A 25,250-nucleotide genomic window follows, 5' to 3' on the forward strand; every position below is an offset into this window, starting at 1 on the left:
CACACTTAGCCCTTGAAGGGAAAGTTCATTCAAAAATGAATATTCAGTGATTATTTACTCACCCTCTTGTTGTACAAAATTTCATATATTTTCTTTCCTCTGTGAATTAAAAAAATAGGTAGTTTTGTCTAGGGATGCACCGATCCGAATCGGCCGATCATTTGCGCGTTTTGTCAGTAAAGCCGGTTCTGTAATCAGCGGTAAATGCCATCAGGTGCGTGATTTCACGTTGAGCCGTATATACTACACACAGCCGTTGTTCACTGACGAGCTGCTCACATTCACACTGATAATGAACATGGATTTGCGCAGCTCGTCGGTAAACAACGGCTGTGTGTAGTATATACGGCTCAACATGAAATCACGCACCTGATGGCATTTACCGCTGATTACAGAACCAGCTTTACTGACAAAACGCGCAAGCATGATCGGTGCATCCCTAGTTTTGTCCAGTCATTGGGTTAGTTGGAAGTCAGTGCATTTCCAAATGTCCTCCAAAGCATTTTTAGTAAATGTAGTGAAACATGTTTGTATGTACTTTATATCAAAAATCAAAAAAAGTTACACATACATTCTTCAGAGAGGTTGTTCCTCTAAAATTTTGAGAGGAACGGTCAAAATGGCAAGATTTAAACCTGAATTTTAAGAGCAAAAGTCAGAGTTCCCAAATGTAAAATCTGAATTTTGAGAGGAACAGTTAGAATCCTACATGTAAAATCAGAATTTTTAATGGAAAAATCCAAAATCCAAGATGCAAAATCGAAATTTTCAGAGGAAAAGTCAGGAGTTACGAGATGCGAAACCAGGATTTTGAGAGGGAAAGTCAGAATTCTGAGATGTGAAATCAGAATTTTGAGAGGAAAAGTCAGAATTCCGAGATGTAAAATCTGAATTTTGAAAGGAAAAATCCAAATTCCAAAATGTAAAATCTGAATTTTAAGAGGAAAAATCTGAATTCCAAAATGTAAAATAAGAATTTTGAGAGGAAAAGTCAGAATTCTGAGATGTAAAATCTGAAATATTTGGGCAAAATCTGGATTTTGAGAGGAAAAGTCTAAATTCTGAGATGTGAAATCAGAATTTCAAGAGGAAAAGTCAGAGTTCCGAGATGTAAAATCAGAGGGAGGAAACAGTCTGAATTTTGAGATATAGACTTGCAACTGTGAGAGCAAATACCTTTTTTTTTTAATATTTAATTCCATAGTGGAAATGAGCTTCCATTTAGGTTTGGATTGACATGTAGATGAATAAATGATAGAATTATAATTTTTGTGTGGACTGTCCCTTTAAATACACAAACAATTCTGCAGTGCAAAGTTGTCCGGGCAAATTTCACAAAACAACATGGTAGCTAAAGGCAGCTAGTGCAGAGAATCCCAGACAAACACTTAAGTTACACAATCCACATGGATAATTATGGTAGTGATGTGTGACTTTGAGGGCAGTCTTGGCACTGAAGATGTAATGTTCACAGCGTACAGTATATCTCGTGCCTTCTGTATACAGGTTTCATGGTCCTCAAATGTCTTTGAGCAACAATGGCCTAAAGCACTGTCTCCAAAAAAGAAAAAGAAAAAAGAAAAATCCCTGGAACCCCATTTGCAGCTCAGCTGAACAAGCATTGTAGAAATGTGGAACGATATAAAGCCTCAAATTATCATCCATTTTCACAGCTGGACATTCCTTCGCCCCACTGACTGTTGACAGATTCCACCCAGAGTGCTGAACTTGGGCCCGATGTTCTGCAGGAAGTCCAGGTTATCCCCGAGGTTGCTAACAGTTAGCTGATCTAGTGATTGACAGTCACTGCCCTTCCCTTCATAACCATACTCATACGCGACATATGTTGGATAGTCCCTCTGCTCTTCTGAAAACCTGGTGATTTTCTATAAAATAACAAAATGGAAAGAGAAATATCATAAACTGATACAGTGTGAATGTTTTGTTTTTCCAAGCAGCAATATCTGATGCTGCCACCTTGTGGTGTCTGCATGGTCTTCAGATCTTTGTACATTAATATTGTTGTGCTATGAGGGATCTGGCAATAGGTGGCGACAGTGGATTGAATTTTAAACTAAGAACAAGATGAAACAAGGCCATCTTTTCACCAAGTGTCAAACTAGTGTGTTTTTGTTTTCACATTAAACAAAGCTTTGTTTATACACATTTACCCTTAGGCATACTTTAATAAAAAGTTGTACATGCCTCAAAGTATAGTTTGTTTTATTTAGTACTGAACTGAATCAAATATTTCACATAAAAGTTGTTTGTTTATAGTCCACAAAAAAAAAAAAAAAAAAAAAAAAAAACGGGAGTTAAATTTATAAAAAATTACCCCTTTCAATAGTTTACATAAGCTTGATTCTTAATACTGTATTGTTACCTGAATATTCCACAGCTGTTTTTGTTTTTTTGTATAGTGACAGCTGTTTATGACTCCCTTGTTTGTCCTGAACAGTTAAACTGCCTGCTGTTCTTCAGAAAAATCCTTCAGGTCCCACAAATTCTTTTTTTTTCTTCGCATTTATGTGTACTTGAATCCTTTCCAACAATAACTGTATGATTTTAGATTAATTTTTTTCACACTGAGGACAACTGAGGGACTCACATACAACTGTTACTGAAGTTTTAAACGCTCACTGCTTCTCCAGAATTAAAAAAAATACAACTAAGCATTAAGAGGCAGAGGTGAAAACTTTTGAACAGAATATGTACATTTTTCTTATTTTTCCTAAATATCATTTCATTTTTTTTTCATTTAGTACTTTACTTTAAGAAGCTACAGCAGATATTTACATATTTCCCCGAAGACAAATATCTTAGATTTACCCCGATATTCAAATTCCAAAAGCTTTCCCCCCGGTTTGTAATGCATCATGGTTCCTTCTGGAGCATCAGTGAGCATTTGAACAGTGTGAAAAGATGGATCCCAAAATCATATAGTCATTGTTGGAAAAATAGAAAAAAAAAATAGACATTAAAATAGACAAATATGCTGAAAAAGGATTTTCTTGTTAAGCCACTCCTGAACCACAGACAACGTCAGAGGTGCCTTACCTGGGCTAAGGAGAAGAAATGGACTGTTGCAATCCAATTCAAGTAAATCAATTAACAACTTAGACATGGGCAAGGAACAACCATTACAAACATTTAACAACCAACAAGGTACAGGGGAAAGACAAGGACTATTTATACAAAGGGCAGAGGAAATGATCTAATTGTTAACCAGGGTAACTAACAGGGGAATGGATGTGGTTAAATGAGTATCCATGACGACAAACAAGGGAGCAGAGAGGCAGGTAAACAGTCAACAATGAAACACAAACACAGAACACACAGGCCAGGATCATGACACTTATATCCATAAAATAGTTTTCTCAAAGTCATCTTGTCTGAATCAGGAGAGAAATATGCAAAGACCAAACACCATTTACAAGTGAAAACAGTCCAAAACAAGTATAAACAAATATGTTGGTGGATTTTTACATGAGAGGACAACAGGAAATTGACTTTTTCATTTTAAGGAAGTGTTATTTTATGGATAGTTTGACCAGAAGTAACAGTTTACAATTAATATGCCTTGACAGATTTCATGAACTTGTTGGGGTTAATTATTTCAATCTTAAAAATGTAAATAAAAAATAATTTTTAAGTTCCAAGGCGGAACCGAAATGCTCTGGCGACCAAGGCGGAGATGGAGGTCCGGAGGTACACGGCGGAGCTGGAGCAACAGAGGACCGAGGCTGTGCCCGCGGGAGGGAGGAGGTCCACAGAGCCGGTAGGACGGAGCGACGAGGCGCAGCCGGAGGAGTAGAGTCCAGAGGCGAAGGTGGGGCGACGACCGACCAGGGCGGAGCCGGAGGGACGATGGAGCCCGGTAGAGCTGGTGGACCGACGGCCGACAGCGGAGGCGAGGGAGCAGAGAGCCGGGGTGGAGCCGCAGGGTCGGAGGGCCGAGGCGGAGTCTAGGACTCTGAGGCTGGAGGCGATGGTGAGGGATCCTCCAGCCAGGACACCGATGGAGACTGGCAGACCCACGGCAACTCCTCTGCACCGAAGGTGGGTTGAAGGTGAGCTGAGGGACTGTCAGGTGACAGAGGTGGTGGGACTGGAGGAGTAGGGAGGGTGGGCGGGAAATTAGACAGTCCATACATGGCCTCAGTGGCCAGAACAGGGCAGACAGGAATCTCAGGAAGGCTGGGCGGAACCAGCATAGGCTCTGGACGACTGGACTGAACCAGCGGAGGCTCTGGGAGGCCGGGCGGAACCAGCGGAGGCTCTGGGAGGCCGGGCGGAACCAGCGGAGGCTCTGGGAGGCCGGGCGGAACCAGCGGAGGCTCTGGGAGGCCGGGCGGAACCAGCGTAGGCTCTGGGAGGCCGGGCGGAACCAGCGTAGGCTCTGGGAGGCCGGGCGGAACCAGCGGAGACTCTGGGAGGCCGGGCGGAACCAGCGGAGACTCTGGGAGGCCGGGCGGCACCAGCGGAGACTCTGGGAGGCCGGGCGGCACCAGCGGAGACTCTGGGAGGCCGGGCGGAACCAGCGGAGACTCTGGGAGGCCGGGCGGCACCAGCGGAGACTCTGGGAGGCCGGGCGGCACCAGCGGAGACTCTGGGAGGCCGGGCGGCACCAGCGGAGACTCTGGGAGGCCGGGCGGCACCAGCGGAGACTCTGGGAGGCCGGGCGGCACCAGCGGAGACTCTGGGAGGCCGGGCGGAACCAGCGGAGACTCTGGGAGGCCGGGCGGAACCAGCGAAGACTCTGGGAGGCTGGACGGAGCCATCTTGGCCGGGGAATCAGGCTTGGTGGCCATCTTGGCCGGGAACTCAGGAACGGCGGCCATCTTGGCCGGGGACTCAGGAACATCGGCCATCCTGGCCGGGAATTTAGGAACATCGGCGGCCATCGTGTGTGCAGACTCTGGCGTGGCAGCCATCTTGCATAGTGGCTCTGAGCTGGAGTTTACTGTGGGAACATTGTTGTCCTCTTCTTTGATTCCCACAGTAAAAGGAGAGCCACTCATTTTTAGAGCAATGTTTGTAAAGTCCAGTTAGGTGCAAACATGGGCATGAGTGAAGCCAATGGCTCTAAGAGTCCTCCACGGAAGAAAATCATCAGGCAAGCCTCATCCATAGTAGACTGATTTGCCAATTCAATAAAGTCCATTGCATACTCCTCAACAGACCGCTCACCTTGTTTGAGACGCATGATCTGTACTGTTGAATTCGTGCTGGAACCGGATGACACCATACTAGCTGCCGGATCCTTGTAGTGGCGAAGTCTTCTGTCACAGGGACGAGCGGAGACGAGCGGATCCATTCACAGCATTTATTAGATAAGACAAAACAAAACAAACACACAGGGGCAGGCATAAATCGTAGTCAAAACACAGGCAGAAAGGTCGGGGCTGGCAGCGAGAATCAAACACAGGAGGGAGTCCAGGAATCAAACACGGGAAAACAAACACTGGAAGAAACGCTCAGAAATGCAGCCGGGGCAATACAAGACTTCGCGAAGAAGCTGAGTGTGAGAGTGGCTTAAATGCAGTCCTAGAAATGAGGTCCCTGAAATAATCAGTGCAGTGAGAAACAAGGAGCAGGTGAATGCAGTGATTAGTGCAGTGGCTTGTGGGGAATGAAGTCCATGATGTGTTGTGCAAGAGTTTATGATGACAAGACGACTCAATTCGTGACAGCCACATTAAGTACATTGTAAATTTTTTGATGTAAGTACGTGATCGTTAAGGCCACCTAATATAAAGTGTGACCAATCTTTCTTTTTTAGACCCATTTATGTGTTGGAGAAGAACAAATATCAAGTGGGTAAAACATTTTTTTGTTCAGTGAAAAAAATTCTGGTCTGAAGGGATTAAATTAACATTAAAATAACGGCACCTTTGTATGTTTATGTATACATGTAAATCAGAATAAATGAAACACGTTTAGTCAATTAATATAAAAGTTCCTTCTCTCTTGCATATGTACTTCAGGTTTCTTTAAAGTCATGCCAGTCAGGTGTTCTGTGTGTTAGACTCACCCGTTCAATGTGTTCTGCCAGGTTTCTTTCTATACGAGCAAAGCTTTGTGATTTTTAATTTAGATAATTAATTTAAATGCCCTTTTATTTTATTTTTTCACTTGTAATTTTGATTAGTGTTTGAGAAACATTTCTTAAAATCCATATTTTTTATGTATTTATACAATTCATTTGAAGGGCTTACCCTTTGACTTCGGAACATTGACCGGTTTTGATGCGACTTTGGAGGGAGGGAGGGAGAGAGAGAGAGAGAGAGAGAGAGAGAGAGAGAGAGAGAGAGAGAGAGAGTGTGAAAGAGAATTTGAATTTGAATTGCTCTTTATTACAAATGACAAAAACAGATTAACAATAAATCAACCAATTCAACAATAAAACATGATTATAAGAAGTGTGCAAAGACCACTTCTCCTTAAAAAACAGAGCACACTGCTCATTTGTCACACCATTTCAATTCAAAACAAGCAAGATAATTTACTGACTTGTAGAAATTAAAATCAATTAAAATTCTGGCTTTCACAAGAGCAGAAAACAACATTCTGTCCAGCTGTCCATTCAATCATATTTTTTCTGCTCATGTACACTGCTAATTTAGCTTGACCCACAATAAAATTCAGTAATTGACATCTATGACATTTCCTCCTTACATATTTAACACCTAAAATGAAAGTTTCAATCGACAAGTTCCCCTTCGGGAACGTTGATCTGTGTCAATACGCTTTGGGAACGCCTCCAGCGTGACCACGCTCTGAATCATGCGTCTAATCAGTCCAAAGGAAAGTGCGTTGCGACGTCACGGACAGGGTGATATCATGAACCAGGCAACTATAAAGCACGTGCGGAGAATGCAGCCGGCAGCTTCTGTCTTTCAGTCGCGCTCTATGTGAATGTGTTTGTCCCTCAGTGCTGTTTTTCAGAGCCAGTTTGCTCTAATTTTCTTTGAGTACTGAGTAGATAGGAAAAGCAAAAATGGGCGATCGCAAGCAATTCAAACGATGTGTGCCTCCATGCCAAAGATACATTACAGCTGAGGACACACACTCGCTTTGTGTTTCTTGCTTGGGGGCGAGGCAGGAGGAGGCTGACTGGGCATCGTCCCTAAAGGCCCCGGCACTCCCCAGCACAGCACTTAGAACTACATCATCTTTGCTGGGGAAAGGGTGCTCGGCAGCAGGTCAGGCCGGAGCCTGTCTACACACTATGACGGTGCTCCAAGCATATCAGGCCGACCTACTGAAGGAGCTCGATGAGGGCGAGGACGGGGCGGCAGTCGATGTTAGTGAGCTTCGTCTATGGCAGCTATGGTGGCCGCAGAGAGACATCTCTGGCTGACCCTGTCAGATATGAGAGACCGTGACAGGGTCTATCTTCTCGAGGCCCTGCTTGTGCCTACTGGCCTGTTCGGCGACACTGTGTCATCAGTCATCGACAGGTTTCAGCAGTCACAGCAACAAGCGGCGGCGTTCCAGAGATTTCTTCCTCGCCACTCTGGCTCTGGGGCTGCTGGACGGGAGCAGCCCCATCCGAGTTCCCGCTCCTCGTACCGCAACGAGCAGAAGCGGAGCGTTGCCATGCGGGCTCCTCCCCAGAGAGATCAAAGGGAGTCCCATAGGCGCTCCAAGTCGGGGGCTTCTAAGCCTAAGGTCGACCTGAGGGCCGTCCTTCAGGCAAGGAAGTCCTCGACAAAGAAGTCCTGATGCCCGTGCCCCCCCTGGTTTCTCTCCTAGTCGGCCCTCCTTGGGAAATTCCCGTCAGATGGGATCTCCTCTCACAGGCAGGGGGTGTGATTCTTCACCCCCGCCCGGAGCTATGGAAGCTGTGGGTGTGGCCCCTGAGGGGGCACATCTCATAGCTTCTGGTCTCTCAACCGAGGTTGTTGAGACCATTCTCCAATTCAGAGCTCCCTCTACGAGGAAAATGTACACTCGAGCACTGGACACATACGTCCACAGAGCTGCCCTGTGGAGGAAGACGGACCAATTGTTTGTGTGCTTTGTGTCCTTACAATAGAGGTCTTCCAGCTTCTAAACAAACCCTAAGTCAGTGGATTTCGGATGCCATTTCTCTTTCTTACAAGTCCTCTGGTCTTCCCTCTCCCTTGGAAGCCAAGGCTCACTCTACCCGCAAGGTTGCAGCAATGAAAGCTTTCCTGGCAGGTGTCTCCCTGCAGGATATATGTAACGCTGCGGGATGATCCACGCCACTTACATTTGTGAGGTTTTATGATCTAGACATCCCTCATACTCCAGGCTCCCAGGCCTTACATTATGATGTTCCTATTACCAGTAGGACTCTCTAACGTGGGGCAATTCTCCCTCTCTTCTCTGTGTAATAGATTTTCTCTCCAGGGCTACGTTGCCCTTATCTATCTGTGGGCCAATGCTCCCTTTTTATCCTGCCTGATCAGCAGTAATTACTCTGGGCTACTTTCGCCCTTGTTTATCAGTGGGCTGAGGCCCTGTCCTTTCCTGCTTTATCAGCAGTAATTGCTCTGGGCTACTTTTGCCCTTATTTATCAGTGAGCTGAGGCTCTTTTCTATCCTGCTTTACCAGCAGTAATTATTCTGGGCTACTTTCGCCCTTATTTACCAGTGGGCTGAGGCCCCTTCCTACCCTGCTTCATCAGCAGTAATTACTCTGGGCTACTTTCGCCCTTTGGCTAAGGCCCTTCTCTATTCTGACTAACTAGCAGCACCTTTTGGGCAACTTTCGCCCCCTTTCCTGTCTCTCGGCAGCCATTTCTCGGGCATACATGTCCCCTTTCCTGCTTCACATATAGCAGGTCTTTGAAATTCTGGTGGCGTGGGTATTTTGTTCCCAAAGCGTATTGACGCAACTCGATGTTCCCGAAGGGGAACGCCTCGGGTTTTGTATGAAACCCTGGTTCCTCGAGGGAAAGAGACGTTGCGTTGCCTTCCACAATTTTGGCATCCCTGCAGCGCTCCTGGTGGCAGAAGCTACCGGCTGCATTCACCGCACGTGCTTTATAGTTTCCTGGTTCATGACGTCACCCCATCCGTGACGTCGCAACGCGCTTTCCTATTGGACTGATTAGACACACACTGGAGGCGTTCCCAAAGCGTATTGACGCAGCGTCTCGTTCCCTCGAGGAACTAGGGTTCCATACGAAACCTGAGGCGGTTTCATCAAAACAAGCAAAAATACTCCTGAATACACCAAATAAAGGACTTAACCTGGAACACTCCATAAAAGCATGAAAGACCGTTTCCCTTTTAAAACAAAAAGGACACTCAGAACTCACTTCAGGGTTTAACACAGAAACAAAGGCATTGACAGCAATTGCACCGTGGAGAATTCTCCACTGTATGTATCCAACTCTTTTTTCTAACGGTGGTTTATACAAAATTCTCCATTCGGGCTTACCTTAAAAAAGAACGCCATGGCGTATCCACCTTATTATTCAATAATTTCTTGTTAAAAACCAAAACACAAGCTTTGTACAAGTTTTTTCCATTAACTGAAAGAAAATTTAAACACAATGATTTACCAGTTTTGAAAAAAAAAATACCCCATACAATCATCTAGTTTAGGTAATAAAATAGTATCTGGATAGTAATAGTAATAGTATAGAGTCCTCAGCATTAGGAATCCTTGCCCCTGTATAAAAGTCTGTTAAAGATTCCCTCTCCTCAGCTGATAAAACAGACCTCAACTTTGCCAATAATTGATCAACTTTACGAGTGGAAAAAAACCCAAGATGCAAAGCAGCTTGCTCGGTGTTCATGAAGTTGGGACCAGCCACCTTTACCAAACGACCTAATGTAGTGGTCTTAGATTTACATAGTAAATGACTTAGCCCAGGAAATGTTTGGTCTCTGAAAGAAATGTCCAATCGGGCTCCATGGATTATAGGCTCATTTAACAACCAAAAAAGAGAGTCTGGAGATGCGTCCTCTGATGATTAAAAAGACTCCAGACTCTAAAAAGGTTGCAATAGAGCACTGGGACATTGGCTAGGTCCAGTTTTAGAGGGTCCATCAAGAAAAGAGCTCTGTCCAGCTGAAAACCACCCAAATTCTTTAAAATAGCACACGCAGTAGCTCTCCAGCTAAAACGAGTTGATCCAGACAGAAGTTTCGGTATAAATTGCAGACGAAAGGCTGCTGTCCTGCTCTGCAAATTTACTAACCCCTGACCACCTTCCTCTTTGGGCAAATATAAAACACTCTGAGAGACCCAGTGTAACTTATCCCAAAAACAATCTACTGAACTTCTGATAAAAATTTTGGAGGTGGATCAATACAAGCTAGCTTATGCCATAAAGATGAAGCAACCAAATTATTAATAATTAAAATTCACCCCTTGTAGGACATTTTTGGGGCTAACCACTTCCACTTTGCCAACCCTCCTTTAAGTTTGTCAATAATGCCATCCCAGTTTTTCTGTATGATACTCTCATTACCTAAAAAAAATCCTAAATACTTTAAACCTTCTGAGTTCAAATGTAAACCTTCAGGGAATTTTAACCTTCCTTTCCTCCATTTTCCACACACCACAACTTCGCTTTTTTTTCCAATTCACCTTTGCAGAGGATAACCCTTTAAAATCATCAAGTAGTTTCATTAAAATATCTATATCCCTTTGGCATTTAACCATCACAATCAGATCATCGGCATAAGCTGATAAATGAACAGTGCAATTAGACCCAGATATTTGTACACCACTCAGGTTACTCCTTATCTGTTGTAGTACCGGTTCTATGGCTATTGTATAGAGAATTCCTGACAAGGAACATCCTTGTCTGACACCTCTTTCAACCTTGATAGGAGTGCATAAACCACCGTTAACCTTCAGCAGACTCTCAACATCAGTGTATAGGACTTTTATCACATTCACAAAATCTTGGCAAAAACCAAATGATTCTAATGTTTTCCACAGGTAAATATGTTCAACATTATCAAATGCCTTCTCTTGGTCTACAGAAGCTAGAGCACAACCTAAGTCAAATATCTTGGAGACTTCAAAAAATCCCGCAATAAAGAAATGTTATCGAAAATAGACCTGCCAGATACACAATAGCTCTGGTCCGGGTGAATGATTCGTCTCATTACCACTGACAATCTGTTCTCAATTTTTGATCTCAGTCAAGTCTCCTTTTTTTGGGAGAAGTGTAAGGACTGCTTCGGTCAAGCTTTCATTGAGCACCGCGAGCAAGTCCTCCCCCAACACTGTCCAGAATGACTTATAAAAGTCGACAGGGAGACCGTCAATGCCGGGAGCCTTTCCAGACTCCATACCCATTAGGGCTTCATACAATTCCTCTAGGCACAAGGCCTTGCTGAGTATCCAGTTGTCTTCTTCGGACACCCCTGACAGGTTTTCCAGAAAACCACTGCCAACAGCAGGCTCTGAGTCACATTCACATTTGTACAGTTTTTCATAAAAAACAAACAGCTCTCTTTCTAATATCAGTGGGATCAGTTAATAAAATGGCTCTAAAAGTAACCCAAAAATATTTAAAAGAATCCACAAAATTCTTATCATACAACAGGGAAGAATTTAAGTGCCAGTAGGCACTCTTTGATTTGATAGAATCACAAATTTGTGTGTGGATATTGCTTTGCTGGTAACTCCTGTTATAAGACTTCACTCTTAAGCGCTACATAACTAAGAAAGAATCAATTAGGAAAACGGTGCCCAGTTGGCCCATGCATTCACAGTAACCCTCAGCCAGTTTGGATTTAAAGTTTACAGAATTGAAAGTTAAACTTTAAAATCAACACACAGACACATACACACTAAATATACAATTTTACCATCCAGTTTCATTTGTTAACATTGTTAACATGAACAATAATTAAATAGCATTTATTAATGTTAATTAATATTAACCTAAAAAAGTACTCATATATTGTTTAAAGGTAAATTAGTATCTTTTAACATTAGTTTATGTACTGTGAATTAACATGAACATGAACACAGTTCATGTGGGTGTACAGCAATACACAATAAAGTGCTCAATAAACGCTTCATTCTTTCAAAATATCTTTAAAAATCAAGTTGGGTATTGTAATGGGGCGATATATAAATATAACTCATCTTAAAATGGTACAATTTTCAGATGTTTTGAACAGATAACAGCAAAGTTTGTTTTGTTGTCAAAGTTTGTCTTGAAATTGTTAGTGTTTTTTTATTGAATCTAAAATTTAAATTATGAAAATAAATGTCTATCAATTAAGATAAATCACTCATGCTAAAAAGTTGTATTTTTCTTAATCTTTTGCTATGTGACTGAATAGGACAAGTTCATGGTACAGTTCAGTAAAAAATAAATTAAAAAACAACAACAACTGCAATATACAAAGACTGAAAGAGTTTGTGACCCTTTATATTTTCTCAAAGATCAGACTCTCAAAGTTCAGACATATTTATGTAGATTAAACTACAGCAATGTGCATCTTTCTCAAAGATGGTCTTAAGCAAAACAGCATGTTCCACTGGTCTCTCTCCATTTCACCCCTCCCCCCTTCAGTCACTCTTCTAGTGTCAACACAGAGAGTCAGCCCAGTGACAGCAGGTTACTGATATCTTTTTTAATTTTCTTTAATTCATAGAAGCTTGAATAGTTATGATATTACCAGCACTTAAAAAAAAACCAAATAAGAATCCTTAGAAGAACAATAGGGCCTTCGCCCTTTTGGGCTCGGGCCCTAATAAGAATCCTTAGAAGAACAATAGGGCCTTCGCCCTTTTGGGCTCGGGCCTTAAAAAACAAATAAGAATCCTAAGAAGAACAATAGGGCCTTCGCCCTTTTGGGCTCGGGCCCTAAAAATAAGAATCCTTAGGAAAACAAGAGGGCCTTCGCCCTTTTTTGGGCTCGGGCCCTAATAATCCTTAGAAAAACAATAGGGCCTTCGCCCTTTTGGGCTCGGGCCCTAATAAGAACCCTTAGAAGAACAATAGGGCCTTCGCCCTTTTGGGCTCGGGCCCTAAAAAGCAGCTAGCTTTATTAGATTCTCATTTTTCAGCAACATCACTCAATTCAGCGTTAATTTTTCTCACTAGTTTTTTCAATCTGTAAATTTCTTTATTGGTAAATAAACCATCAGCCATCAAATACCGTGTCTTTTCAATGAACTGTTTTAAGTCAGGAAAATATTCGTCCACTCTCATTCCTCTTCTGTTTTTAGTTGACTTAAGAAACACTACAGTCCGACTTTCACTTTTGTCCATTTTATTGCCAAGTCCTAAATCACCGGTATTTACACTACTCTTTTTTCTTTTACACGGCACCTTAAATATCGAACTCCCCCACCCCCCCCACCCCACCCCACAGGCTCGGGAGGACCAGTCGTATCATCCGTAGTTATTAGCGTTTCTTTTCTTTTTTTTTCCGGGAAAATCCTTGATTAAATGGCCCACTTTATTACAGCCAAAACACTTTACTTGACCAGTTGTCGCAAATACAACATAATCAAAATCATCAATCCGGTATTTAAAAGTAAGATCCAGCTCAGCGTCGTCTCTCACAATCATGTAAACAAACCGTCTAAATGAAACAACATGCTTCAGCAGTGGGGATCCACTTATCAGCTTATAGTACAAATGTATCATAATATAACTATTTCAATAAAAAAATGTTCCATGTGTTCACATTAGAAACATTTCTGAAGGATCAAGTGACTGAAGACTGGAGTAATGGTGCTGAAAATTTAGCTTTGCAGAGCAGGAATATATATTTTTTTCTTTTAAAGTATACTGCTGTATACAGCGGGGAAAATAAGTATTTGACATCTCAGCATTTTTATCAGTAAGGGTATTTCTACAGTAAGTGGGCTATTGACACGAAATTTACACCAGATGTAGCCATCAAGCCAAATATTGAATTTAGATAATTTAAATTCTCTTGTTATTTTTTTCACTTGTGATTTTGATTAGTGTTTGAGAAACATTTCTTAAAATCCATATTTTTTATGTATTTATACAATTCATTTGAAGAGCTTACCCTTTGACTTCGGAACATTGACCGGTTTTGATGCGACTTTGGAGGGAGAGAGAGAGAGAGAGAGAGAGAGAGAGAGAGAGAGAAAACTACATTATTAAATATCCATAATAATCATATATAACACTTTAATGCATTTACTGTATATATACTACTGTTCAAAATATTTGGGGTCAGTACGTTTTTTTTTTTTTTTCAATTCAGCGAGGATTCATTAAATTAAAATGAAAATAGTACAAATGTAACATAATATAACTATTCCAAAAAAAAAAAAAAAAATGTTCCATGTGTTCACATTAGAAACATTTCTGAAGGATCAAGTGACTGAAGACTGGAGTAATGGTGCTGAAAATTTAGCTTTGCAGAGCAGGAATATATATTTTTTTCTTTTAAAGTATACTGCTGTATACAGCAGGTAAAATAAGTATTTGACATCTCAGCATTTTTATCAGTAAGGGTATTTCTACAGTAAGTGGGCTATTGACACGAAATTTACACCAGATGTAGCCATCAAGCCAAATATTGAATTTAGATAATTAATTTAAATTCTCTTGTTATTTTTTTTCACTTGTGATTTTGATTAGTGTTTGAGAAACATTTCTTAAAATCCATATTTTTTATGTATTTATACAATTCATTTGAAGAGCTTACCCTTTGACTTCGGAACATTGACCGGTTTTGATGCGACTTTGGAGGGAGAGAGAGAGAGAGAGAGAGAGAGAGAGAGAGAGAGAGAGAGAGAGAGAGAGAGAGAGAAAACTACATTATTAAATATCCATAATAATCATATATAACACTTTAATGCATTTACTGTATATATACTACTGTTCAAAATATTTGGGGTCAGTACGTTTTTTTTTTTTTTTTTTTAATTCAGCGAGGATTCATTAAATTAAAATGACAATAGTACAAATGTATCATAATATAACTATTTAAAAAAAAATGTTCCATGTGTTCACATTAGAAACATTTCTGAAGGATCAAGTGACTGAAGACTGGAGTAATGGTGCTGAAAATTTAGCTTTGCAGAGCAGGAATATATATTTTTTTTCTTTTAAAGTATACTGCTGTATACAGCGGGGAAAATAAGTATTTGACATCTCAGCATTTTTATCAGTAAGGGTATTTCTACAGTAAGTGGGCTATTGACACGAAATTTACACCAGATGTAGCCATCAAGCCAAATATTGAATTTAGATAATTAATTTAAATTCTCTTGTTATTTTTTCACTTGTGATTTTGATTAGTGTTTGAGAAACATTTCTTAAAATCCATATTTTTTTATGTATTTATACAATTCATTTGAAGAGCTTACCCTTTGACTTCGGAACATTGACCGGTTTTGATGCGACTTTGGAGAGAGAGAGAGAGAGAGAGAGAGAGAGAGAGAGATAGAGAGAGAGAGAGAGAGAGAGAGAGAGAGAGAGAGAGAGAGAGAGAGAGAGAGAGAGAGAAAACTACATTATTAAATATCCATAATAATCATATATAACACTTTAATGCATTTACTGTATATATACTACTGTTCAAAATATTTGGGGTCAGTACGTTTTTTTTTTTTTTTTAATTCAGCGAGGATTCATTAAATTAAAATGACAATAGTACAAATGTATCATAATATAACTATTTAAAAAAAAATGTTCCATGTGTTCACATTAGAAACATTTCTGAAGGATCAAGTGACTGAAGACTGGAGTAATGCTGCTGAAAATTTAGCTTTGCAGAGCAGGAATATATATTTTTTCTTTTAAAGTATACTGCTGTATACAGCGGGGAAAATAAGTATTTTGACACATCAGCATTTTTATCAGTAAGGGTATTTCTAAGTGGGCTATTGACACAAAATTTCCACCAGATGTAGCCATCAAGCCAAATATTGAATTCATACAAAGAAATCAGAACATTTAAGTATACAAGTTGAGTCATAATAAATAAAGTGAAATGACACAGGGAATAAGTATTGAACACACTTTTAATACTTTGTAGAAAAGCCTTTGTTGGTGATTACAGCTTCTAGACGCCTCTTGTTTGGAGAGACCAGTCGTCTGCATTGCTCAGGAGTGATTCTGGCCCATTCTTCCACATAAATCTTGAAGGTTCCTTGGGCCTCTTTTATGAACTTTGATCTTCAGTTCTCTCCATAGATTTTTGGTAAGGTGATTGACTGGGCCATTCAAGCAACTTGATTTTCTTTCTTTGAAACCACTTCATTGTTTCCTTGGCCTTGTGTTTGGATCATTGTCTTGATGAAATGTCCATCCTCTTTTCATTTTCAGCTTTCTGGTAGATGGCAGCAGATTTTTATCCAGAATGTCCCGGTACATTTCTCCATTCGTCCTGCCTTCAATAATATGAAGTCTGCCAGTACCCCTTGCTGAAAAGCATGATACCATGATGCTTCCACCCCCAAACTTAACTGTTGGTATGGTGTTCATGGGGTGGTGGGCAGTGCCATTTTCTTCACATGGTGTGTAGAATGACTTCCAATAAATTCAATTTTGCTTTCATCTGACTATACTATAGTCTCCCAATAATCCACAGGCTTCTCCAAATGCTGTTTCGCAAACTTTAACCGAGCCTCAACATGCTTTTTGTTCAGCAATGGAGTCTTGCGTGGTGAGCGTGCATTGCTTATAGTTTTCTTTGAAACAACAATACCTGCTGATGCAAGGTCTTCCTGAAGTTTTGCCCGAGTGGTTCTTGGCTCTTGGAGAACTCTCCTGATTATTCTTTGGACTCCTCGGACAGGGATCTTACATGGAGCACCTGATCGTGGCCGGTTTATGGTGAACTGATGTTCTTTCCATTTGCGGATAAAGGCCCCCACAGTGCTCACAGGAACATTCAGCATTCTGGAAATGCACCTATAACCAGTCCCATCAAAATGCTTTTCAACGATAAGATTACGAAGATCTTGAGAGAGTTCTTTGCTTTAACCCATCATGAAGTTTTTCCTGTGTGCCTTCTTGGTAATGAGAAGCCTTTATAGGCCCTCAGTTCGGACTAAAACAGCTGATATCAATTAGTACTGACAGGGGGCAGGGTTTCTCTCTCAATACTGACAGATTTCAGGTAATCTCCTGGCTTTCTATGTAATTTTGCACCTTGTTATCTTCATGTGTCCAATACTTATTCCCTGTGTCATTTCACTTTATTTATTATGACTCAACTTGTATACTTAAATGTTCTGATTTCTTTGTATGAATTCAATATTTGGCTTGATGGCTACATCTGGTGGAAATGTGTAAATAGCCCACTTAGAAATACCCTTACTGATAAAAAATGCTGATGTGTCAAATACTTATTTCCCCCGCTGTATAATAAATACAGCCTTGGTAAACATAACAGACTTCTTTCAAAAAAGAAACAACCCCAAACTTTTGAACGGTAGTGTATTACACACTCATTTGGTTCCGTATATATACAAACTGCTAGACATGTGGCCTCTAGACATGTTTTACAATTACTTAACTTGACAGAGCGTCCTAAAAACTAGCAGTTAAGAAGTATTGCACATAAAAAGAACATGAAAATAACATAACATGACGAAACTTTGACGTTTTGTTCTACAGCGTAAACTGCACACACTCATACCCCAAACTGTCTTACCTAGTTACTTATTTGAAGGAAATGTTTTCAAAAAATAAACTTAACTGCCTCGAATATTCATGTTTTGGGTGTGTGCAATTTAGGTTGTAGAACAAAACATTCAAATACAGTTGAAAGTCTGAAGTTTACATACACCTTGAAGAATCTGTGAATTATTATACTAAAATAAGAGGGATTGTACAAAATGCATGTTACCATTTATTTAGTACTGACCTAAATAAGATATTTCACATTAAGGATGTTGCCATATAGTCCACAAGAGGAAAACATAGTTGAATATATAAAAATGACCCCATTAAAAAGTGTACTTACACTTGATTCTTTTACTGGTTTGTTACCTGAATGATCCACAGCTTTTTTCTTCTTTTGTTTGTTTTGTTTAGTGATAGTTGTTCATTAATCTTAGTCCTTGCTTTTTACTGAACAGTTAAACTGCCTGCTTCTTTAGAAAAATTCTTTAGGTCCCCCAAATGTTTTGTTTTTTATGCATTGATGTGTATTTGAACCCTTTCCAGCAATGACTGTATTATTTTGAGTACAGGAACAGAAGACACTTACATGTTTCCTAGAAGACAAAATGAGTTAAATTTACCCTGATCTTCAAATTCCAAAAGTTTTCACCCCCAGTGTGAAACGATGGCTCTCAAAATCATACGTAATCGTTGGAAAGGGTTCAAATACACAAATATGCTGAAAAACCAAAATAATTTGTGAAACCTAAATTCTTTTTCTGAAGAACAGTGAGCAGTTTAAATGTTCAGGACAGACACACACACACACACGCGCACGCACACACGCACACACACACACACACACACACACACACACACACACACACACACACAAACACAAACACAGCTGTGGATCATTCAGGTAACAACACTATGTAAACTTTTGAACTGGGTCATTTTTATAAATTCACCTATTATTTTGTCTTTTATGTGAAATATCTTAAATAAATAAAAAAAATAACATGTATTTTACTAGGTCCTTCTTATTTTGGTAAATTTTTGTTTACCACAGGCTTTTCATTCATGAAAAATCCCGTAGGAAAATCTCAAAGGGACCACCGGTGAATTAGTCTTCTGTGTTCTGACATTATAAATGCACCAGTCCAGAAAGATGTAAAGTATGTTCAATGATATAATGTTGAATGAATTTGATTAACAAGAGAAAAAGTGCAGAATGTTAACAACTTTCAGTTAGAGATTTTTAAGCCTGCTCTGCTATATATCTAGATACATTTCACAGACTGCTCTGAGGCAGAAACTTGTGTCAAAAAACACCCTAGGCAAAATCCAAATTTCTATGTTTTTTTACAACTCTTTTCCTCCCAGTCTGTCATGCCTCAGGTGTTTTCCTCCCAGTCTGTCATGCCACACCCATATGTCTCTGTTTGATGGATGTTGCCACTCACCATGCTCATCATTCTTCCATTTCTGGACATTTCCTGGAAGTACTGAACGTTATACTGTGAGAGAAAACATGAGTCACTTTTTCATATCAACAAAGAACAGCAGAATGATATAGGATTAATTCTTGGCAGTCAGCGTATTTACTTAATATGACACTCACCCCTGCAGGGCTTCTCATGCCATTTTCACCTTTCCTGTATCCATCAGTAACCATGAACTCAGGCTGGAACAATCGCAAAATGTTATAAAAAATTAGTAGCTTGTTTAGTTTTAAGGGGCCATGTAATATCATTTTCGTTTAGATCCTGTTGTTACTTAACAGTTAAAATAAAAATCAAAACTTGAACTTACAATGAGCAATACATTTGTTACAGTATTTATTAACCTTTACATTTTTAACATCATTGTAGTTCTCCTTTTACAAATATCTTAGTAAATGTTGGAAGTAACATTAACTAAGATTAATAAATGCTTTACATATTTTAATTGTTAGTTTATGTTAAGTAATGTAGGCAAGAATTAGTTGACTTCATTAAAACAAACAAACAAAAAAAAAACCTGATAATTTACTCACCCCCATGTCATCCAAGATTTTCATGTCTTTCTTCAGTTAGAAAGAAATTAAGGTGTTTGAAGAAAACATTCTTGGATTTTTCTCCATATAATGGACTTCACTGGTGATCAACGGGTTGATGGACCACAGTGCAGTTTCAATACAGCTCTAAAGGGATCTACAGGATTTCAGCCAAGGAATAAGGGTCTTATCTAGGGAAATTGTCTGTCATTTTCTAAAAAAAAAAAAAAAAAAAAGGATATATATATATATTTTTTTTAGAAGATCTTTTCACCAGAAAAGACCCTTCTTCCTCGCCTGGGTTAATGAAGAACCCTTTGAAGCTGCACTGAAACTCTAATTAGGACCTTCAACCTGTTGATCGCCATTGACATCCACTATATAAAGAAAAATCCAGGAATGTTTTCCTTAAAAACCTAAGTTTCTTTTTGATTGAAAAGAGAAAGACATGAACATCTTGGATGACATGAGGGTGAGTAATTTAACAAAACTTTTATTCTGGAAGTGAACTAATCCTTTAGCCAGTCTTTAAAAATGTAAACTTATTGTAAAGTGTTACCCAGTGTTCGTATACACACTTTTACTACAGTAAATCCAAGCTTATTTTTCTTAAGGGAATTGTATTTGTGCATACCGTCTTCTTTTTTGTTTTATTTTATAACTGCTTCCTTAATTGATCAGGACACAGAACGCAGATCACAAATCATTAGACTTAGATTGGGACATCAGAGCAGGTTTGTAAATTTGATTTAGGGACTAAAAATTGGGTATCATGAATCATTTGATTTAGTTTCGGACTTCAGAGCAGGTTTGTGAATTATTTGACTAAGATCGAGACTTTGGAGCAGGTTTGTGAATCACTTGACTAAGATCGGGACTTTGTAGCAGGTTTGTAAATTATTTGACTAAGGTTGAGACTTTGGAGCAGGTCTGTGAGTCATTTGACTAAGGTCGAGACTTTGGAGCAGGTTTGTAAATCATTTGACTAAGATCGGGACTTTGTAGCAGGTTTGTAAATTATTTGACTAAGGTTGAGACTTTGGAGCAGGTCTGTGAGTCATTTGACTAAGGTCGAGACTTTGGAGCAGGTTTGTAAATCATTTGACTAAGATCGAGAATTTGGAGCAGGTTTGTGAGTCATTTGACTAAGATCGAGACTTTGGAGCAGGTTGCTGAATCATTTGACTAAGATGGATACTTTAAAGCAGGTTCGTGAGTCATTTGACTAAGATCGAGACTTTGGAGCAGGTTTGTAAATCATTTGACTAAGACTGAGATTTTGGAGCAGGTTTGTGAGTCATTTGACTAAGATCGAGTCTTTGGAGCAGGTTCGTGAATCATTTGACTAAGATCGAGTCTTTGGAGCAGGTTTGTAAATCATTTGACTAAGATTGAGACTTTGGAGCAGGTTTGTAAGTCATTTGACTAAGATCGAGTCTTTGGAGCAGGTTCGTGATATAACAGTCACCAGCCTGTTACAGAACTGTGAAAGGTTAGGTGTTGTTCTGGGGGCTTATATTGGCTCTATAACTTATAGAGCTAAGTTATGTCAGGGTATAGAAGAAGAGAAAACCAATAGCTGGAAAATGGCCTTAACAATGTGGTCAAAGTTTGTTTTTGGGAAACTTGTGTTTGTGCTCAACCAAGAGAAAGTAAGGCTGGCTTTTATGTAAAATGTATGTTTAATAATGTATTGTATTTGAAGTGTTTGGTGAACATTAGGTATGGTTTGTTTCCATCTGAGTTTTGTAGAAAGATTTTGTAGCCATGGGTCAAACATATGCTTTGTGCTCAACTCCAAGTAAGTTTATGTTTAATCACTTTCTCACGCCTCATTTCTCATCAATGGACAATTTGCTTTGGATTCTAACTTAGTTTTTGTGTGTATGTTTGTTTTGATTTACTGTAAGTATTCCTTTAAAAAGTTGCTGTGATATAAGAAGTGTGGTTAAGTTTTTTCTAAAATATAAAATATCTGTCTTGCATTCAATAAGTGAGAGATTTCTGTCTTGTTAAATTAACTATTTTAATGTAATCGGTTAACTTTTTATAAGTGTATAGTAGTTTATGCAGTTTGGTTAACCTGGAGACTGTTATATAAATGGCGCCTGAACAGGGACTTGAACCCTGGACCCTCAGATTTATGCCCTGAACTGACATAAATGATTTGCGATAAGCGTTACAATTCGAGCACTTTGGTTTAGCTCATTCTGAGTTTTGCAAAGCTCAGTTTTACCCTTTACTACATGCATTTTAAACCTTTAAAAGCAATGACGAATCAAATGAATGGCTCTTTTAAATTGATCTGGCTTTTGCTAGTGAATGAATGAATGATCGAAGTCACAAGTTTGAATCAATCAAAGCAGTTCTGGTCAATTGACCAGTCAATTGATTTGGAAGTATGATGTTTGAATTACATACATTTTGCATGAAAGGATATGTGCATATTAACAAAATTTCATAGATGCATTGTCTTTCAATAATTTGAGCATTTTTCAAGTACCTCTTCAGGAATTTTGTTCAGTTTCTTCAGAAAATACTGTTCAGTTTCTTGCACAGACAGATCCTTTTGTGTCTTAACATCTTAATGTATCATCACAAGCCACAGGGTTTAATTTGGTTTTGTCTGTGTATATTTTTTTACTCTCACATATTTGGTGCCCTTTTACTGCCATTATATGACTGACAGACTACAACGGTTTGAGTTAAAAATTCAACTGAAGAAGCAAAGTCATTGCTCACCCTGGGGGTAAGCAAATCATTTTTTAATGTTTGGGTGAACTATTCCTGTAAACTCAACACAAAGTCCACTATGTGCCAAACTGCCACTGGTGCCAAAAAAAGGTGTTTTAACGAAATAATTTGATTAATATGAAAATTTGGCATAACAGGCCCCAAAATGAAATAGAAGCTTGACAGACAAATTATGACAAGTGCATATTACCAGTGCAACCTGCTTTTAGTCAGCATGTAGCAGCACATAGTGCTTTTCTTTTCAGTATAACTCATCCTGTTCACTGTGCCAAAATGGGACAGCATACATATTTATTCCTATGCTTTCGGCCACATTGGCACATAAGGCATAAAGTAACATTAAAAAACAACTGACAAAAAATAAATAAAAATAATAATAATAATAATAATAATAATAAAATAAATGGATAAAAACATGCAGAAGGAATTTTCATGCTTTCTTTACAACTGGAATTGTAATCAAACACTGGCTGAGGAGGGAAAAAAATTACAGGCAAAATGATGACCACAAGTTTGGTTCTTAGATCACAGGTATTGCTTATAAAACTGCATCAAATATGCTGAGGTAAACAGTTTCACGCGTTATATGCAAATATCAGAGCAAAAACTTTGGAATGTCCTCGAACAAACTACGGTTACTCCCAAATAATCTGTTTATTTGTGAAATGAAATGGGTTTTTGATGCAAATCAAACATTCAAAAATACCAAGTTATATATTTTTCAAATGTTCAAAATATGCAGTCAGATTTAACTTAGTTCAGACTGAAAAATTTCATTCATGGATAACTTACTTTTATACTCTCAAATGTGCTTCTTTTTCATAAAATACTAACATAAAATATCAAATTGTACTTCTTAATGAGAACTGAAACACAGGCACACAGTCAACAATTTCCTCAGAATTTCTACTAAATTCATAATTCTAAACTTTCAACAAGACAGTTTCACATACCTTATAGACTGAGCCTCCTCCCTCCTCATTGTATTTGACAAGGGTTTGGTCGCCCTCATCCTGCAGGTTCAGAGGGATGGGTTGGAAAATCATGCTTTTTTTATAGCAACAGGTGAAACTTAAGAGTAGAACTGCAAAACAAAAAGTTGTCATCATATAGCTTATTACACAACACTGCATACAAGGGGGATTTAATTAAAAAAAATACAGTAAGTGTACAGTATGTGCACTTATATAACCTGGATACTTGCAAAATTGCTGATACCACCAAATTAGTTGACCTGAAAACTCACGAGCAAGTAGGAGAAGTCCGGCAAACAGGAGACCGATGGCTGCAGGACCCAGCCTTGAGGAGAAAGGAAGACGAGCACGACAGGTGTTGTTTCCTGTACACTCACACACAACCACATAAAGAACGTCTTCTCCTTGCAGCCCTTGTTGATCCTGTATCTTCAAAGGAACGGAGTAGTTTCCATACGGCAGACTCCTCAAACTTATCAAAGAGGTGCTTGTTCCTATAAGGTACAAACCCAGCAAAAAGTTAAGTAAGGTATAACTAAAACAGTTGTTTCTTAAAATAAAATAGAAATAAAATATGGAAGTACAGGTTTGACTCATTGGTAGCACTTTAGTTTAGGGAACAATTATATTAACTAGTTGCTTATTACCATACATTGTTCTTATATTGGCTGTTTGTTAGTACTTATAAAGCACATATTAATGTTATTATTCTGACTTATTCTGATCATATTTTGGATCCCTTAGGAGGAATATTTTGATAAATCATAGTTAATAATTAATAGTAAGAACTGGTCCCCAAATTAAAGTGTGCCATTTTAATTTAGTACCAACTGAATAATTACACAAATACATATCCTCTTAACCTGCGCCCCTATTTTTGAGCATTTTCTGAAAAACGACCTACCCAAATAAAAATGTCTGTAGCTCTTGAACCCTAAGGTCTATATTTATATAGATATTTAATCTGGTATTGATTGAAAGTAGACACCTTACTCTTTGTTACTCTGGAGTTAAAATAACTCAAAATTAGTATAGCAACAGAGTAAAACATACATGAAAGTGACTCGCGATATCTTTGAATAAAATATAATTAGGGAAAAAAGGATGAGGATTGGATGATAGGGCTTTGAAAACACCAATAAGATAAAGCTGAATGTCTGTTCATGCTTTGATTCAAATTTGAGGATGATACTCTCAAAAATGTAGTTTCTGTAAGCTTTTATTTAAAAAAAGTCTAGGCGTCCTTTCAAAAAAGCCATTTGGAGACCCCAAGTGGACACCTGGTAACCAAATGATCAAATGAGTCAAAATAACACATTACATTCATGTATATCAATTCAGAACTGCTCTGCCCACCAAAACACTCAAGAAAAAAATATTTATGAAAAGCATTTGTAGTTTTTTTGGTTACCAAGTCTCCAAATGGTATTTTTTGAAAGGACGCCTAAACTTTTCCTGAAATAATTAGTATAATGTTTGTTTGTTTTTTTGTTTTTTTTTAACGTTTCACTTACAGAAAATATATGTATTTTATTTCAAGAAAAGTTTGGGAAATGTCATTTAGAGCTTTTATTTCAAGAAAAGTCAAGGAATCCTTTCAAAAAGGAGATTCAGATGACACTGTGTACTACATGCACTACATATGTGTCTACAAAATCAAAACTATTTCAGAACACCATTTGATCATTCAACTCAAAAATTATTTATTTTGACCAATTCTAATAACAAAAAGTGAAGCAAAACAGATTTGATCAGTGATAATTTTACAACTAATGAATAAACAAGACATTTGTTTACATTAGTAAATGTCTTTCTCTGCTTATTACAAATACCCAACTACTGTAAAACTAAATACATTATTTATAGTATTTTCAGTGTAGAAAGACTCAAGGCAGTCACTAAAACTGTTTGTTCTCTGACCAACTGGAA

The 25,250-nt window shown here is 38.8% G+C and overlaps 2 protein-coding genes across 2 annotated transcripts in view; both read right to left on the reverse strand.

Annotated features, from left to right (window-relative positions):
• Positions 1 to 1,144: 1,144 nt before the first annotated feature.
• The window catches only part of cdh26.1 (cadherin 26, tandem duplicate 1), a 264,367-nt gene continuing 240,261 nt past the window's right edge, over positions 1,145 to 25,250 (reverse strand). The window contains exon 20 of the mRNA XM_073822973.1: positions 1,145 to 1,886. Within this exon, the coding sequence (XP_073679074.1) occupies positions 1,668 to 1,886 (219 nt within the window). The 3' untranslated portion in view covers positions 1,145 to 1,667. The remainder of the gene's footprint in view (positions 1,887 to 25,250) is intronic.
• LOC141291401 (cadherin-like protein 26) overlaps positions 18,953 to 25,250 on the reverse strand; it is a 45,228-nt gene continuing 38,930 nt past the window's right edge. The window contains 4 exon segments of the mRNA XM_073823572.1: positions 18,953 to 19,075; positions 19,180 to 19,242; positions 23,301 to 23,431; positions 23,594 to 23,815. Of these exon segments, the coding sequence (XP_073679673.1) occupies positions 18,953 to 19,075; positions 19,180 to 19,242; positions 23,301 to 23,431; positions 23,594 to 23,815 (539 nt within the window).

This window comes from Garra rufa, chromosome 18, assembly GCF_049309525.1.
Source record: "Garra rufa chromosome 18, GarRuf1.0, whole genome shotgun sequence".
Lineage (NCBI taxonomy): Eukaryota > Metazoa > Chordata > Actinopteri > Cypriniformes > Cyprinidae > Garra > Garra rufa.